The 18,651-nt window shown below is 33.9% G+C and overlaps 3 protein-coding genes across 3 annotated transcripts; 2 read left to right on the forward strand and 1 right to left on the reverse strand.

Annotated features, from left to right (window-relative positions):
* Positions 1-414: 414 nt before the first annotated feature.
* On the forward strand, positions 415-4,870 carry LOC311082213 (scavenger receptor cysteine-rich domain-containing group B protein-like; the record flags this gene model as incomplete). Its single annotated transcript, XM_084112947.1, has 13 exons — positions 415-739; positions 972-1,049; positions 1,217-1,531; positions 1,635-1,844; positions 1,943-2,026; positions 2,528-2,587; positions 2,708-2,764; positions 3,128-3,202; positions 3,305-3,364; positions 3,495-3,557; positions 3,762-3,824; positions 3,948-4,034; positions 4,802-4,870. 12 exons carry the CDS (start codon positions 415-417, stop codon positions 3,995-3,997), a joined length of 1,440 nt encoding a protein of 479 aa, XP_083969073.1. The 3' UTR covers positions 3,998-4,034; positions 4,802-4,870.
* LOC311080734 (thyroid transcription factor 1-associated protein 26 homolog) lies at positions 4,530-6,282 on the reverse strand. The gene is made up of 4 exons (XM_084110850.1): positions 6,070-6,282; positions 5,450-5,736; positions 5,103-5,209; positions 4,530-4,836 (listed from the first exon to the last, which is right to left on the reverse strand). Exons 2-4 carry the CDS (start codon positions 5,557-5,559, stop codon positions 4,673-4,675), a joined length of 381 nt encoding a protein of 126 aa, XP_083966976.1. The 5' UTR covers positions 5,560-5,736; positions 6,070-6,282; the 3' UTR covers positions 4,530-4,672.
* Positions 6,283-6,376: 94 nt separating this feature from the next.
* On the forward strand, positions 6,377-12,250 carry LOC311080713 (putative methyltransferase-like protein 25). Its single transcript, XM_084110812.1, has 5 exons — positions 6,377-6,756; positions 8,801-8,968; positions 9,102-9,220; positions 9,301-9,900; positions 11,697-12,250. The coding sequence occupies exons 1-5, from the start codon at positions 6,552-6,554 to the stop codon at positions 11,826-11,828; spliced, it is 1,224 nt and encodes a 407-aa protein (XP_083966938.1). The 5' UTR covers positions 6,377-6,551; the 3' UTR covers positions 11,829-12,250.
* Positions 12,251-18,651: the final 6,401 nt, after the last annotated feature.

Here is an 18,651-nt window from a genome sequence, read left to right on the forward strand (position 1 = left end):
CAGCTGCAGTGTGGAGTGGCCCTCAGTAACCAGCAGGTACCAGCCTGGTTTGGTCCTGGTTCTGGACCCATATGGCTGGATGAGGTGGAGTGTGAGGGGAATGAGACGTCCCTGTGGAACTGCTCTTCTCCAGGCTGGGGGAAACATGACTGTCAACACAAGGAGGATGTAGGAGTCGTGTGCTCAGGTAAACTGTAAAGTAATGTGATTGATTTTGGATGCTATGGATGCTGTTACTTTTTAAATATTTTTGTTTTGACCAAGCAGAATCATGTAGTACATAAGATTTATAATATATTATAAAAATATAATTAAGTATCTTTTTCAGATGCTACCAGTGTGCATTATCCTTGTATAAACCAGTTATTTTGGTGATATTTTAGGTTAAGCACAACTTAAACTTGAATATTTTTAATGCACATCCCTTTCCATCTAGAGTTTAAAGAGATCAGGTTAACTGAGGGCTGTGAAGGGAATGTGGAGGTTTTCTACAATGGATCCTGGGGTAATGTGTGCTGGAACCAGATGGACACAGACACAGTGAGTCTGATCTGTCAAGAGCTGAACTGTGGAAGATCTGGTGTTGTGTCTGATTCTACACCAAGACTGGAATCAGCTCGTAACTGGCTGGATAAAGTGAAATGTCGACCACATGATTCCAATCTGTGGCAGTGTCCATCTTCACCCTGGGGACAGAATGACTGCAATAGAGATGAAGTGGCCAAAATCACCTGCTCAAGTGAGATTATGTTTAAATAATGTAAGATGGTCTCAGTAGTTATGTTTCTTTAAACACAGTGTTTGTATATAATGTGGTGAATAAACTGTTTCTGAAACACTAAACTAATTTGATGGACAGAGCCTGAAATGATTTATGAGGCTTAAATTATGTTTTCACATTGATATGTTTCACTGAGAGAAGTTATGATTTTTGAGTCCTAATGTTCAGTTCTCTTAATATTTAATCTCAGAGGAGGAAAGTCGTGAGTCTCCTCGGAGTCGTCTGACATGTTCTATCTCTCCATCTCCTCACCAGAGACAGTGTTCAAGTAAGATTTTTAATTCAAGACTGTTTTCCATTAAAATGTATTTTTAAAAACAATTTTTAAAAATGTAATCGACTAATCATACATTTAAAGCCATCTTATTTCAGTTTCAGTGTGTTTTGTTGTGAATGTGTTGAAGCTGGTCAGTGATGTTGCTGTGTGTGATTTAGATCATGTTCCTCTCAGACTGAGTGGAGGTTTGGGCCGGTGCTCTGGGAGGCTGGAGGTGTATCATAACGCTGTGTGGGGTTCAGTCTGTGCTGATCTGTGGGACATCAGCGATGCTCAGGTGGTCTGCAGGCAGCTGGGTTGTGGAGCAGCACTGAGGGCTGATGGGAATTCAGTCTTTGGTGCTGGTGAAGGTGTTGTGTGGCTGAACAGAGTCGAGTGCAGAGGGAATGAGATTCACCTGTGGGACTGTCCTCTCTCCCTGAAGAACCACACTGACTGCTCCCACAAAGAGCACGCTGGACTCACCTGTGCAAGTCAGAGCAAAACACTGACCGATAATAGTGATTTTCACATCATTTTAGTGCTACTAACTGTGTATTTGCATGATTTTTAATCTGTCTGTGTCTGTTTTGTCAGATTTGCCAGATTTGTCAGTGTCCACTACTCCTGCCACAACAACATCAGCTTCTCCTCCAGTTTCTCAGACAGTGCGCTCAACATCAGTCACTCCTCCACAAACTCCTCCAGTGTCTCTCTCTGTGCCTGTGGTTGTACTGGGAGTTTTGCTCTTACTGCTCTTAGTGCCACTGCTTATACTGATTCAGCAGAACAGAGTGATAAGGAGAGGTAGGAGAGATCCAGAGACTGTCATATTGTGTGTTATTCAGTGTGTGATCAGTCATGTGTTGTGAACTGACAGCAGGTTTGTCTGTCTACACTCACAGCTCTCTCTAAGAGGAGACACAGGACGACGACTGAGGCCGTTTATGAGGAGATTCATCACAGACACAATCACTTCACTCAGAGAGGTGAGACATGAGCCGTGAATCTTATTTAATATGATTAATAAGAGAGTCTGTCAGACACTTGATGTTCATCTATTATTAGTCCTGTTAAACCTCCGGCTTTAAACCAGAGAATTCCTCACAGAAAACCACAGAGCTGCAGGTGCATGTGCATGTTCATGTGTGTTGTGTGTGTGTGAGTCAGTGAGTGTCTCTTCCTGTGTGTATTTTGAGGGTAATAAGGCGGGGTTCATATGTTAGTAAGTCTAGGTGCAGGTGGGTGTGTGTGTGTGTATTTGTGTTTGTGAGGAATGGAGTGAGGAATGTGAGGATACATGTGTGTTTGCTAATAGGCCTAAAACAAAAAACATGATATTTCAGCCTCTAATGCTTTTAAAATGTAAGTAATTAATTTTTGTGTTGTGTTGTAAGTAACACAATGCTTTATGATCCAAATGAGAAGTGAGGATTCAGTCTGTATGGAATGATGAACATGTTTCTGACTGTTCTGCTTTCCTTTAACAGGAAGTCTCGTCTCTGAAGAACTGCATTCTGGGTATGAAGATGCTGATGAGTTTCTCTCAGGTTAGAGAGCTGAAGTAGATCCAAATCAATAATTTGATTTACAAATGTAAAAAAAAATTTTTTTCACACATTTTAACACTAATTCAACTGTTCACAATACTAAAACTTTTATCTTATTAGAAAAAGAGTTCAAGACTGCATATTATGATGATGTCACCAATGGCAGTGTCCTGAAAGGTCAGTGATCCTGCTGTGTCCCAATCAGAGGCTGTGTCCTCCGGAGGTCGCATCTGAAGACTGCATACGTCATTGAGGCGGTCTCATTTAAGAAAAATATCCGTTAGATTGCAAAGTAAGAAAGAAGTTTCAGTATTTTACACCTCATGAGGAATAACAGTCAATTTTTATTACGGTTACTTCTCTTAAATAAGACATCCTTGATGAGGTATACAGCCTTCAAACGCGACGACCGGAGGACGCAGCCTCTGAATTGGGACACAGCTAACATTCATTACCCAAAACCTGCAACAGTATATTTCACATTTATTTTGTTTCCCAAAAATATAAAAAAATGCCCAAATTATACATGTTTTGATGCAGAAGAGATGAAGGAAATCACACCGGGATACTATGATGATGTCATCACTGATGGACTGAAACCAGATCGTGAGACAGGTGTCGTTCGGTTATTCTATAATAGGAAGAAATATTTAAAATATATTCAAATCTGTATATATAGAAATATATATACATTATTGTCTCATGTTAAATTTACAGAATACACACCTGAGAGCTATGATGATGTAATGACAAGTGGACAGAACTCTATCAAAAATGGTGTTTACTTTTTATTGTTATTGGTGTATTTTCCATAATCCTTTTATAGTGATTTATAATATTATGTATTAATCCCATTACATTGTAAGATATAATGCAATGTTTGTTCTGTCTATATGTTCATGTGTAGTGGACACACCAGAGCATTATGATGATGTCATCATTAATGGACAGATCTTTCGAGAAGTAAAAGGTGAGTCACACAGAACTGCATTTCATGATCACCTTTACCCACTAATATTGAACATTTCTACCATTAATGAATCATCACGACTTTATCAGGAGTAAATCTAATAATCTCAGACAGTCATGAGGTGAAAGAGATCAATGACATCATTAATGACACAAGCTGATTTACAAACTACAATGTGAGGTTTTTATTTCACATGTGAATCAGAGGGAGATCAGGAGGAGTATGATGATGTGAAGAACAGCAATGAAGATGAGAGGAACCTGTTGGGTAGGTTATTGTAACCTTTCTATAGCATATATTATTTTTATTTGTTATGTTTCTCATTTAAACTACATCTTGATGTAAATATTACAATGAAAATTATCAGTTTGCTTTTGTTTTTAAAAACAGATTATGATGATGTGGAGGAGGAGTCAAATAAAGAGGGAGGAGCCATATGACTCATTGACCACACCTGGAGTTCCTGGAGATATGGAGGTTTCTTAAACTGCTGTTAAAAGATTCATGTTTTTGTTATCTGAAATATTTTTGTATAACAGGTTACATGCATTGAAACAAATTTTGTAGTATTTGTATTTTAATATTTTGCCTATTATTTTTTATTTTGATATCAATATTTTGCCTAATAAACAAAAGATACCATTTATTCATTACGTTTGTCACAAATTATATATATATATATATATATATATATATATATATATATATATATATATATATATATATTTAAAAGGCAGTTAGAGGAAATAAGAAAATGATGCAAAACACTATAAACATTTAAAAATGTTGAAAAACTGTTAGGCAGTTTATCAACCTAAATATAATGATAAAATTGATTTACCACTTAATAGATTATTATTAGGAATCACATTTTTCCATAAATTTACTGCCATAGTATTTAGTAATAGTATTTATTGTGCTGCTGTCAGCTTGAATTAACTTAAGTAAAGCATAATTGAACCTAATTGAATCAAAAAAATTATTACTGTAAAGACACAGTTATACACATTATGTAAAAAAAAAACTCACCCAAACTGCACATTTTATTGTGTGATGGTGCATTTTTACTTTAAAATGCTTTACACAACTTGAAACAGTTTTAAGTCTGATGTGAGTTATTTGCGCTGCGCTTGAATCTTTTGCAGCAATAGCTCCATCTGCAGGTTGAGGTTGGGCTGACCCTTCTTGGTTTTTCTCTTCAACAGCTGATATGTTGCTATTTTCTTTTCCTTGTATTTCTTCAGAGCCTCCTCACGCTGAGATTTGTCTTCAAGAATTCCTAAAGAGACACACATAATAAAACAAACGTAATAATACATGTGTCAATCATTTTCCCAAGAATGTAAGGCTGGTGAAAATGTTTATGTGCATGACATAATGGATCTATCTTAATAACATCAAATAGGAAATTCATTAGGAAGTGAAAAACTGTACAACAATTCCATCATACTGATAGACCTTAAAAGAACTGCATTTGTAGGCTCTAGCACTGAGTACATTTGTTAGATGTAATAAGGTTATATTGGCCAGTTTCTGTTGCCTCACCTCTCTTTTTTTTTGCACGTTCCTCCTTCATCCTCTCATATTCTTGCTTTGTCTTTTGATACGAAGACATTTTATGCTTCCTTTGGATGAACGGGGCCTTGTGGGAGCTGATGACACAAATCAGGAATGTGGCTTTGCAGATGCAAATGGACTATTATTTGAATATAATACACACACACACACACACACATATATATATATATATATATATATATATATATATATATATATGTGTATATGTGTTTATGTGTATATGTGTTTATGTGTTTATGTGTATACACACACACACACACACACATACATACATACATACATATATATATATATACACTTATCTGTTACTGTACCTGTCAGACTGTGCTGGTTTATTAGATGAATCAGGATCAGGGTCGGTAGTTTGGTCAGTCGTTGTGTTTAAGACGTGTTTCTCAGGAGAATCTAAAGAATCCGACCCCATGTTTAGTTCATCATCTGACTCTGTCTCTTTATCCAGTGCTCTTCCTTCACATCTTTTCTTCTTTTTCTCCTGTTCTTCTTCATCTAGTCGTTCTTTTTCAGCCAGGTACAGATGTCTCAGATGCTCTGGAAATTTCTCCTCTAACTGAACTTTTGATACTTGATTTTTCTTCCTCTCCTTTCGAAGAAGTTTGTTGATTCAGACAGAAAACATTCAAATTTGAGTCCTTTATTATGGATCTATTACGCTATTCAAATATACATTATTGCAATTTATTCAAAATTAAATTATTTTCTTTAGAAAATGGTATAAAAAATTTACATCATTAATGCAAAGATTACATATCAAAGAACTAGGCATGTGAATAGTACACTAGATTTTTAAAAGATGTAACATAATATCATATTTTTATTGAAAATGTGTTTAATTAATGAGTGTTTTCTACATCGAAATACATTTACTTAAATGTTAAGTATTTACGTTACGTTTATGGATTTAAAGTCAACTCACCCTCTTTTAAACTACCATCAAAAACTTTGTTCTCCGGAACCCATTTTCTTTTTCTTTTGGCGTTGTGTGATAAACCACCATGTGAAAATTTGTTATTGAAGTGTTTTTCTCTAAACGGACCTTGACTTTTTGAGTTTTGTTTTAACGGTGCCATGTTTGACGCTAGTATGTGGAATACACGGATGCTTCTCGTGCAGAGACGCACAATAATGACGTGCGTATGGTCTTCTTCTTCTTCTTCTTTTTAGGTTTACGTGCGTATGGTCGCAAGGCATTACTAATCAAAATAAGCGCCATTTGTGTGAGGGCAATATGTTCTATTCGCTCATAGAACAAAACGCTGACTAGTACACCCAACATGGCCGCACATTTGGTCGCTCAGAAGAATCATCTCTTTATTTGACTACTTATGTCTTAAATACAGAAAATGTGTCAACAGCTGCAGCTCTCATGAAATTCTCACTGTTCTCGGTCCGTGAATAATGGCATTTAATGACCTGCCTATTAAAACTTTAAAAAGGAAAATAGATGAAGTAAAGCGCTTTCTCTCCATATCGCTAAGCATCTCGAATGCGCACACAGTGGACTTTTTCACGCGTGATGTTTGGAGCACGTTCATGTGTGTGAGTCCAGAAGAAGTGTTGCAGTCTATCAGTTCCACTGATGACCGCACGGGGACAGTAGAAGGTAAGAAGGACTCAATCTGGAAAAAGAAAAAAATCGTTTTATTGTTATGCAAAACATTTTTATTTTATTTTTTTAATTATATCATTTATAAGTTGTGGTTTAATTATGACACTACGCAACATAAGAAACTGCTCAGAATTATAACGACTAATATATGTTTTAATATAATTTTCTTTAACATTTACTCAGAACACTGTACATTATTTTGTATGTAGTAAAATGACAAAATGGTCTGCGGCAGTATCATTTAACCCTTTCACGCATAGTGGTCACTACAGTGGACAGCTATTAAAAATGCATTTTCTTGAATTTGCACGGGTTTTTATGGCAAAGTTGCACATCAGCCTCTTCATTGGACCCTTGTGCATCATCCTATAAATTGCAATCAAGTGGCAAGCCTTTGTGTTTCGATTTTTTCCCCCTCCAAACCAAGATGGCCAAGGGTCAGTCAGACATGCCAAGTTGCTCCGGAATATCCACCCATTCCTTCTAATCTAGGAGACTCTTGTAGGTAAAAAAAATATTGCAGCATCAAGCAATATCTAATGAGTCATATCACAGTAAAATTTTCCAAGTTTTGATTTTAGATTGAGAGAAAACTCTGATTAATCACATGTCCACTGTAGTGGACGTCATGCATCAACTGCTATATTTCAGCTACAATTCATAATTATAATGTGAATATTGTTTTTGAAATTTAAAACTTAATCTGCAGTGACTTTTTTTACTGTAAATAAATGTACTTGTATTATTAGAAAGTAATTTTCATTGACATCGAAAAAAGTCATGTGATTACATATGTATGACACTTGTAATGCATTACTTTATTTGTTAGATCAAAAAGTAGTCTGATTTTATAATGCATGTTATTGTATTTGTTTTTTTACTCATAACATCAAAAAGTAATCTGATTACGTAATGCATGTTACTTGTAATGCGTTTCCTTACTCATAACATCAAAAAGTAATCTGATTATGTAATATGCGTTATTGTAATGCGTTTCTTTACTCATAATATCACAAAGTAATCTGATTACGTAATGCATGTTACTTGTAATGCGTTTCTTTACTCGTTACATAAAAAAGTAATCTGATTAGGTAATGCACATTACTTGTAGTTAATTACTTGTTAGATAAAAAAGTAATCTGATTAGGTAATGCATGTTACTTGTAACACATTACTTTACTTGAAACATCAAAAAAGTTATCTGAATGCGTTATGCATGTTACTTGTAATGCGTTACCCTCAACACTGATCATTTCAGATGAGATTGAAAAAACGTATCGCTAGGTTTTCTCAGAGGAGGGCTATGATAGAAATGTGCATGTCCATCTTGAACATAATCAGAATTATCAGCTAATAAGGGTAAATCTCCATACTCTGGTGCACTGGAGGGAGCATCTGAGTGGTTTCCACAGTTGTACCTTGACAGACTGTAGAAAAATCTGATGGAATCACGTCCTCATGTTCTGATATCAAAGATACGTGAAGTGCAACTTGTATGAAGCTGTATGAAGCCTTTGCAATATTTTGCATTTATATTTTTTGTATATATTTTATAGTTTTCACATGATTTGATATAATTGTATTGATTAGTTCGTTAAATTCACATACTTTATGTGTTTGATTATTGTCTTATATTAAATCTAGTATATCTTAAGTTTAAACCAAATGCATGCTGTCCACTCAAGTGGACATCTGAAGATCTCTTTGAAAAATTTGTAAAAAAATAAAATAAAAATTAATTCTTGTTTTTCATGCCCTAAGAGCAATAAAAACACATAGGAAAAAAATCCTGACTGAGGATATCATAATTCATGCATGAAAGGGTTAATTTGATCAATATTTAAAATTATTAATTTGATCTAGCCTACCAGTATGTTGTATTTGTATGATACAATATATATATATATATATATATATATATATATATATATATATATATATATATATATATATATATATATATATATGTATTGAACTAAAGTGCATTGGACTCTATTTAATCAGCTGTATTTCATAGTAATAGTGTTTTTGCTTTTAGAAAAGGAAAACACCACCTTTGGTTTCTGTAATGCCTCAAAGAAGCTGGTGGACATATCAGCCCTGCTGAGGGCAGCAAAAGCCCACAGTTTCCCGGGTCTGGGGGTGTGTATGCAGCTGGAAGAGCTGATGGAGAATCTGACACTGATATATGGAGACTCTATAGCGGGTAACTGCAGTCAGATCAGAAGCACTGAAAAACACATTTACATTCAACTCTGGATCTTTATTGTGATTATTATGCACGTCACATTCAGGTTATTACAAGGTTATATCTCATGCATTGTCTGTAATTTCCATAGGAGAGTCATCAGGCAAAGTTCCTGTTCCAGATGAGTTTATGAACTGTAAGAAAGCCCATGAGGTGCAGGCAATGTCTGAGGTTGTGGCTAGTTTGGCTGAATGCTGCCGGGTCAAACAGGTAAGAACATTTCAAATATAGTTTAGTTAAATTTTTTGTTCTGAACTGCATCTTTTTCATCATCAGTTTCTTCATCTCAGGTGATAGACGTGGGTTCTGGGAAAGGCTACCTGTGCTCCTATCTATCCATGAGGTTTAACCTACAAGTTTTCGGTATCGACTCTTCCAGCACCAACACACATGGAGCTCAGGAGAGGAACAGGAAACTGAAGAAGTTCTCTAAAGCCTATCAGAAACAGAACAGAGCCACTGGGGATCAAGCTTTGGACAGTGAGGATGGGAGTAAACAACACAGCAGAAACTGTGAGAACAGTGATGGCAACACAAACATTATTACAAAGGAAAAAGGAAGGTTTGTGGCTCAAGTGGAAACCAGTGATTTATCAAAACAAGTCTCCAGTGATTTCTCCGCTTCATATAATGCCACATTAGAGCCCAGTGATTGGGATGCAGGAAGCAGCTTCCTCGGCACGCTGTCTCTAGACGTCATAGAGGACGCTTCTCCTCGTGTCCACCCCAGCCAGCTGAGCCTGGAGGAACGAGAGAGGAGGAAGAGGGACAATCTGGAGAGGAAAGCTCGAGAAGGGAGGAGGAACGACAGCGACAGCAGCCTGTTTTCCCCTCTGACCTCATACGTCACTGCAGAAACTGAACTCAAGACGCTGATCACAGAGCTGGAGGTGAGTGGATGTCAGAACACACACGCTTTCAACGAACCAGGGGAGAAAAATAGTTTAATAATAATCATTTAAAATTTAATGTAAAATAATTAATTATACATTTTAGAATTATTATTAGGTTTTTTTATTAGGTTAATTATTAGGTTTCCACCAAGGGAGAAAAATAGTGTAATAATAATAATTTATAATTCACTATTCTATAATAATAATAATAGATTTTAGAATTAATAAAGGGGTTTCAACCAAGGGAGAATAAAAAATAAATAAATAAAATAACAACATCAACAACAATAATAATGATAATAATGTATTATTCATTTTAAAATAAAACAAAATGTAAAATAATATTAATAATAAAATTACATTAAACAATTATTACATTATTAAATCTATTGACTTTTTACATTTATTAAATCTATAGTTTTACCAATTTTAAATTTGGTTTATTTAATTAATTATTTAATAATAATTATTATTATGTATGACATTTATTATTTTATAATGAATGATCAATTATTGTTGTTCATTTATTAAATGAATTATTTCCTTCATTATTTAATACGTTTTGTTATTATTATTAATAATAAATAATGAGTTAAGTAAATAATTGATTTAGTAGATTTGTCAATTTAAATAAAATTTAACTATATTATCATTGTAATTATCACTACTGCAACTACAACTACTTATGAACAAATAAACTATTATTATTATTAAATAAAGAATTTGTCTTTTTGAGTCTTATATAGCTGCATTTGTACTTTAGTAACCTAAAAAACTAGCTGAAGCTGTGTTTTTTCATACTATTTGAAGCATTTGGATCATGATAAATCTTTTTTTTTCATTGCAAATGTGTTATGAATTCATTTCATATGATATTCTCTGAGGATCAAATAATGTATGTGTACTGTTTTACGGTGTGTACTTTACTCTTAACACCTTTTACCTATTTATTATGTTTTATTATATTTTTATTATTCTCAGGTAAGGTAAAGAAAGTCAAATCTGACCTAAACCATAAGCATTCAAAAGGTACAATTTGGTCAGAAGACTCCTCTGTGGTCTGTTCTCATTAAAAGTCTTCCAGCATCATAAATCTCAGTAGGCAGATTTTGTAATCAATTAAATTTCTTTTAATTGGTTTATTTTCTTTTTATAATAAACAGTAATATAAAGGCAAATAGAACTTCATCGTTTAAGTATAAAATACAATAATCACGTTTTGAAACAAAGGTGTAGTAAGCTCTGGGCTTCTTATCTTCTGCTTGGGGTTTCTTGTCCTCAGCTCTGGGCTTCTAGGCGTCGGGGGCACTGGCGTATCAGTATCCCAAGAGGCAAACAGTTCATCAGTCTTTTATACTCCTGTTGTTTACAACAGACGTTAGGTTGACACTCCTCCAAAGTTTCCCAGATCCTTCTCCAGGCAGGTGCAAGCGGTCCACCTCTTCATGTCCTTGAACTCCAGTAAACTCAACTAAGATGGCTGAGTTCATTTAAAGTTCTAGGAGTCCTCTAGCGCACACACATAATCGCACTTTTCTGCTCCTCTCAACATGGGTTGGCACAGTCACATATACATACATAACCAATTACTGTACATCTATGCCCAAACAATATAAGCCATCTTTTACAAACAAAATAAATAACAACATTGAATGCAATGCATTATATCCAATGCATTGGCTAAATATGTGTAACAATAAAGGCATCTACAATAAACAAGAAGGCAGGTAATTGCATTTTCTTGATATTATACAACAATGAAATTATCAGTTTGCTTTTGTTTTTAAAAACAGACTATGATGATGTGGGGGAGGAGTCAAATAAAGAGGGAGGAGCCATATGACTCATTGACCACACCCACTGCCTCTTCATCAAATCATATTACAGTTCCTGGAGCTCCTGGGAGATTCTTATGTTGTTTCTAATGCATCAGTGCCTTATGTTTTTATGCTATTTCAAATATTTTTGTATGAAATGCTACATGCGCTGCAAAATTTGTTTCAGTATTTGGCCTGTTATTTTTCTATTGATATCAACGGATACTCAAAAGATATGTTTTTTAATCAATGAATAAATTTGTATGAACTTAATGAATTTTTTTTTTTTTTTTTTAAAGAACAGGATAGTGGACAAAAGAAAATGTTGGGAAATAATTTTTAGTTACAGTAGGCCTATTAGGCAATTGACAGCACTATCCAATGACAAAATTTCAAATCAATTTAGATCATAACAATTCCCAATGCAATTTTATTTAATACATTTTAGTGATAACAACAAAAAGGTATGCAAAGATAATTGTACGAATAATTTTGGTCATCAATAAATAAATAACACACATTTAAACACCGATCTCAACTGCAGTTTATTGTGTGATGTTCCATTTTAAATTTAAAATGCGGTAAATAATTTTAAGTTTTTTAGTTTTATTTTGTGGTTGATACTGAATATTTTGCATTATCTCTATCTGGAAGTTGATATTGGACTGTTCATTCTTGGTTTTTCTTTTCAACAACTTTAAAAAAATTCTTAATTTCATAATTTCAAAATTTCATCTTTCAAAAATTCATACAGACAGACATAATAAGACATGCATCAATCATTTGCCAAAGAATTGACAGGGTGCTGAATATGTTTACATGATATTAAATACAGTACATTCACTAAGACAAGGTAAACGTATAAATATATTCCATCTTTTCTTTTCTTCTTATCTAATCGTATTAAAAAGAGTAAAGTAATCCAGTTACCTCAACATGAAAGTAACATGATAATACTGAATTATTTTATTTATTATAATTTTTATTATTATTTATTATACCTATATTACTTCAAGACATGCAAATAAAGAAACACGAACAGCATTTTTGTATTGATTCTCAAAACAAAGTAATAAATAACAACAGAATACAAAAAACAACAACTGGGGGGGGGGGGGTGTTACAAATAATGAGAATTACATGACACTGAAAAAAAGAAAATAATTGCAAACAGATAATGTTTTTAAGACTTTTTTTGTCCTCATACAATGTATAATTGAAAATAGGTCTTTTTTAAAGTTCTTTCATAAAAACAAGAAAGAGAGGTTTAGCATTTAGATTTATGAATGTGGAATTTAGCGAGTATCAAGATCATATAATTGGCATTTTTTTTAGATTGATCATAATCAACAAAGCCTATACCACATCCTTCCAATACAACAGACATTCATTATAAATTCCATTCCAAATAAATCCTGAAACATCTTGCTAAAACATTTTCGTGATTGGTAAAAAGGAAAGAGATTTAAGCATCCACACTTTTATTTCAACAGATATAGGCCTTATACCAACTGCATTATTCCAGTAAGCGGTCACTGGTGGTTAAGGAACAATGTCCTGATGGAATAGTGTTCGGACTGATCTATTATTATTTTTATTGGGTGAAGCAAAACACAATGCCAACAGGAGTATTGACCAAACTCAGAGAGACTGGAAGCAGAGATCGAGCACCTCTCAATAATAAAGCGAGAACACCTGAAGGGATTGAACCCTTCAAACATGAACAGCATCAAGATAGATGGATGTGACGCCAAGTTCGCTATAAAACACGGTGAGTTTCGGTGTAATGAATGGATTGTATTTCAGTCGTGGACATGGATTGAGTTGGAATTGTTGATATGCTAAATCAACTCAGTAATGTAGCGGGAATGTTCAAATGGGAAGTTCAGACGGAGCAGGCGCGATAAATTGAGTTCAATAGAAATGTATTTACAATAAAATCACTGAACAGCACACGTGTATTTTGATGTTCTGTTGGTCTAGGGGAAGATATTAACTGTTAAAAAGTATTATTTTATTTTTCCCATTTGAAAAAACAAGACGTTTTATAATTTGCCCCTTTCTTTTATGGCTTCATTTGACAGTTTCATTAATAAACACTAACCTTTAGAAACGATTCTTCTCATTAGGTTCTTATTATGATAAGAGAACCTGCTGAAAATAAAATAAGCTTATCACTCTCACTGCTACAGTAGCTTATATTTACATCATTGTCATTCGGTGTACTGTGTATTACAATAGCCTACATTATAAAGTCAGACAAAGAATAAAATGAATGTGCTATGAATTGAACTGACAGATCAGTTTAACCAATTAGAATTGAGTTACATGGATGAAATCACACAATAATATATCAGTGATTTATGACTACCTCATTCGGAGGAGACCGCAGAAGTTGTAATTATATGTGTAAAATATAAAAGGATTTACCAGACAAACAATACATTTTAGGAGTAGGCCTATACATTTTTGCAATCAGTTTATTGTAAATGTAACATGAATATAGAAAATATATTATCTGAATCAGTGGAATCTCTTTAAATGATATATAACATTTACTCAACATTCACTGAAAAGTAAAAAAAGAAAAGAAAAAAAAAGTAAATATTACAAACTGCTGTTATATTAGTTGCAACACCTCTAAAGTCTGTAACACTCTTTGTACTTGACATTATTTTAAACTGTTTTGGGATAAGTAGATTTCAAAACAACTTTAACTGTAAATCTGTGGCAGACACATTTGGCAGATATCAAATATTGAAAAAAAGAAAAAGAAAAGACTTAAAAACATTAAAATATCCAACATGCCATGCTCTCCTCTACCATATAATGAAATATACTCATGCTTTTTTATTTTGGGGAATATATGTTATGATATTTTAAATGGTTAATCAACACTCCTTTAGGAGTCAGGCTGGTTGGAGGTTCTCGCTGTTCAGGAAGACTAGAGTTGCCTCATGGAAACACCTGGCACACAGTGTGTGACGCTGCCTTTGACCAGCAGGATGCAGAGGTTGTGTGTAGAGAGCTGGACTGTGGGGCTCCTGTACAGAAACATGGGATTTCTGCCTCTAATGTTTTTTGATCCAATGGAAATGAGGATTCAGTCTGTTTGTGATGATGAACATGTTCCTGACTGTTTTTCTCTCCTTTAACAGGGAGTCTCATCTCTGAAGAACTGCATTCTGGGTATGAAGATGCTGATGAGCTTCTCTCAGGTTAGACAGCAGAAGCGCATATTCATTCCACTCAAAATAATTTTTCATTGAATTCAACCTAAATAAATAAACGTAATTAACGCAATTAATACTATTTAAATTCTGCTGTTTATATATTAACATTATTTTCTCCTTTTTAGCAAAAGAGTTCAAGACTGTATATTATGATGATGTCACCAACAACAGTGGCCTGAAAGGTCAGTGGCCTTTTTAATTGATCACATGATTTATTACCAGATGATTAATAACTTAATGGTCTCATTACCTGCAAAAAGAAAATATTTTGGCTTTTGTATCCAAACATATTCTGTGTTGATGCAGAAGAGATGAAGAAGGAAATCACTATCACTAAATACTATGATGATGTCATCACTGATGGACTGAAACCAGATCGTGAGACAGGTGTCGTTCTGTTGTTCTACCCATACACAAAAGAAATATATTTGAAATATATTTTCAGAATATATTTAGGAATATATGCAAATATTTGAAATTGGCCCAATAAATATATTTTAGTTAAATATATGTAAATATATTTTTTATTTTTTTTAAAATATATTTTAGTTAAATATGTGAATATATTTGTATGTCAATATATTTACTAACAACATATATGTTCATATATGTTTTAACTTTTGCAAATTGTTTCATTTGAAATATATTTTGAAATTTAAAAAGTTAACATTTTCACAAACAAACAACACATTTTCAGTTTATTTTTTAGATAGACCACTTCAGCTGTGGATGTGGGCATGTGAGAGCAGTGCTCTACCACTTCCCCCACCCACATTTTTCTTACTGGTCGGGGATCAAACCGGCAACCCTTCGGTTACAAGCCCAAAGCCCTAACCAGTAGGCCACGGCTGCCCCTTTACTGACTTTATTGGCCTAAAATGACAATTTTATGTAGGAAATAACACACAGAATGCAGAGTTGTTTTCCCCCTATTTTTACAGAATTGAATACAGTTATTTAATAGTGTGTGTATGCAGTGTTAGACACTGAGTTCTATCTATTGTTTAAGTGCACTTCACTGTTGGAGTGTCACTGTTATACTTGCATCATAAATATTGTGCATATTTTCAATATTTAAATGACTTCAGGAAAGATGTCAATAAAACACAACAATAAATCTAATAATTGCACTTAGTGTTAGGTACGTGCCACCTAATATGGCCTAATAGTCCTAGGAAAGCAACTATCTGTCATTTTACATTGCAGTCATTTAAATGTAAGTACAGTATTTATTATAGCTGTGTGTCATAATACAGTAGTGAAATATGGTAGCCTACTGTTGTGTATAGGGGGAAAGGTAGAGGAATTACTATGACCAAAATACATTTTCGACCCTTCTTTAGCAAGCTAAACATTTTATGACCATATTTTTTGTCATATATTTTACATTACATGTTATACATGTAAATATATTTCACACTTAACATCATATATTTTTGTTATATTTCAGAATATATTTCAAAATTATAAATATAAGTGAACAACAATGCAAATATATTTCAGTGTATTTGGAATATATGCCACATATTTTTGACACTTTAAAATATATTTCAATATTTTTTTTTTTCTGTATGGGTATAACAGCATATTATACAAGTTATTTCAGTATATTAACGGATAAAAAGTTTTGAATGTCATTAATGTTTGTGATGAATGTGTGATTTTGTAGAAGACACTCCTGAGAGCTATGATGATGTCATCACCAGTGGACAGAACTCATATATCAAAAAAGGTTTTCTAATTGATTTTTTTTAATTATATATATATATATATTTTTTTTTTAATAAACCTAATAACTGATGATATTTTAAAATTACTGTCTTAATGTTTTTTGGCTTATATTTTAACTTTTTGGGCTTATATTTCCACGTGTAGTGAACATGCTAGAGAATTATGATGATGTCATCATTAATGGACAGAGCTCGCAAATAGGTGGGTTGAACAACTATATTTTATTATCACCCTTACATGTTTACATGAGTATTAGACATAAACTTTGTGTAATCAATACACTTATATGGAAAAGGGATTCAGGGATTCAAATAAGATAAAGATGTGTCCCAATTCAGAGGCTGCATCCTTTGAAGGCCCGAAGGTCGGAACGAGTGTTGTTAAATGGGACGGTCTACGTGGGATTGTTCTTGTCGCCTAGCAACTGTGACAGCGATGATGAGCGGCAGTAACGTTTGTACTGGACTTTTTTTAAAGTTATTAAACTGTCCGAAACCAAAACAGGGTTCACAAACTGTCTAAATATGTTCACCATGGTCTATTTCTATATATAATAAAGAGTATAAACTATATATAATCACATCTTAGTAAGATATGTCAACATTTGAACACCTTTAAAGTTTTTTTATTTTTACATTTGTATCGTTAGATATTTGAATAATCTCTAACCCAATACTTGCATTTTTAAAGTGTAATTCGGCTATTTTCTAAAAAGTAATCCTGTCGTCACCGGAGCGCAATGAATTCTGGGGTAGGCAAGGCTGCGGAGGATCCGTCTGTTGTATCCTTCATTTCACGGGAAACAAAGGCACATTTGGAGGCCGCATTTAAAGGAGGCTTTGAATTGGGACAGTCTTCGTCGCGCTACGGTGACGCAATCGGCCTTCATATGATGCAGCCTCTGAATTGGGACGCAGTTTAAGTGTTTTATATTCTGATGTTTTTTATGTCATTCTTGATCAGAGGGAGTTCAGGAGGACTATGATGATGTGATGAGCGTGAGTGAAGATGTGAGAAACCTGTTAGGTAAGTTATTAAGTTTATAGTTCTTCATGTAATGTAAAATATTAATCTGATTACAACATGAATTAAGATTTTGTTTTTAATAACAGATTATGATGATGTGGAGGAGGAGTCAGAAAAAGAAGGAGGGCCATTCGGCCCAATGACCGCGCCGGTTCAAGAAATCTGAAAACTTAAAAGTTTGAGTGAAATTGCTATTGATATATCAAATCTCAGGTTTTTATGTTTTTTTTTTTGTATTTAAATTGATATGCCTCTGTGAGATTTTGTATTGTTTATTATGGCCTTGTTAATAGTAATAAAACAAACAACAGTGCCTTTTCTGCTAAATTACCAACAAAAAATGTGATGTAACAGCCTCATGGTAGCAGCATACTGTACTTTTTATGAGTGAAAAATGCAAAAAAAAAAAAAAAAAAAAACATTTGCATTTATTTTGGATGCATTAAATAACTTTTATAATAAACCTGCTAAAGAATTGATCTGTATCAAATATTATTATTTTATGTGGTCAGGTGTGTTTTAACCAAAATAAATATGCATATCACTTGTCTGCTTTTCATTTTACTTTTAAATCCATTCTCAGGCTGTAGATGAATGTGAAATGTGAAGGCAAAGTATGGTAACCCCTGATCTCAATTTTTCCTCCAAGTGCACACACATTAGCAGTAATGAACACACGCTGCAAACCGTGGACACACACTCGGAGCAGTGGGAATCTTTTTGCTGTGGCTCCTGGGGAGTGATTGAGGTTTAGGTGTTTTGATCAAGGGCACATCACTCGTTTCCTGCCGGGATTGAGAATCGAACCCGCAACCTTTTGGGAGTTTGGGTTAGCAGTCTGACTCTCTAACCATTAGGCAAGGACTGCACAACAAAGTGAAAGTGACATGTTAAGGCAACGTATGTAACCCATACTCGGAATCAGCATGAACTTATCCAAG

This window comes from Abramis brama, assembly GCF_963993115.1.
Source record: "Abramis brama genome assembly, chromosome: 4".
Classification (NCBI taxonomy): Eukaryota; Metazoa; Chordata; class Actinopteri; order Cypriniformes; family Leuciscidae; genus Abramis; species Abramis brama.

What these genes read in the sequence shown, in the direction of transcription:
- LOC311080713 (XM_084110812.1), top strand. Translation starts at nt 6,552, where the DNA reads ATGGCATTTAATGACCTGCCTATTAAAACTTTAAAAAGGAAAATAGAT. An exon ending in CCGCACGGGGACAGTAGAAG is followed by an intron (nt 6,757 to 8,800) that starts GTAAGAAGGACT and finishes TTTTGCTTTTAG; the next exon opens with AAAAGGAAAACACCACCTTT. An exon ending in CGCTGATCACAGAGCTGGAG is followed by an intron (nt 9,901 to 11,696) that starts GTGAGTGGATGT and finishes TTTTAAAAACAG; the next exon opens with ACTATGATGATGTGGGGGAG.
- LOC311080734 (XM_084110850.1), bottom strand. Translation starts at nt 5,559, where the DNA reads ATGGGGTCGGATTCTTTAGATTCTCCTGAGAAACACGTCTTAAACACA. An exon ending in AAACCAGCACAGTCTGACAG is followed by an intron (nt 5,210 to 5,449) that starts GTACAGTAACAG and finishes TTGTGTCATCAG; the next exon opens with CTCCCACAAGGCCCCGTTCA. An exon ending in ACGTGCAAAAAAAAAGAGAG is followed by an intron (nt 4,837 to 5,102) that starts GTGAGGCAACAG and finishes GTGTCTCTTTAG; the next exon opens with GAATTCTTGAAGACAAATCT.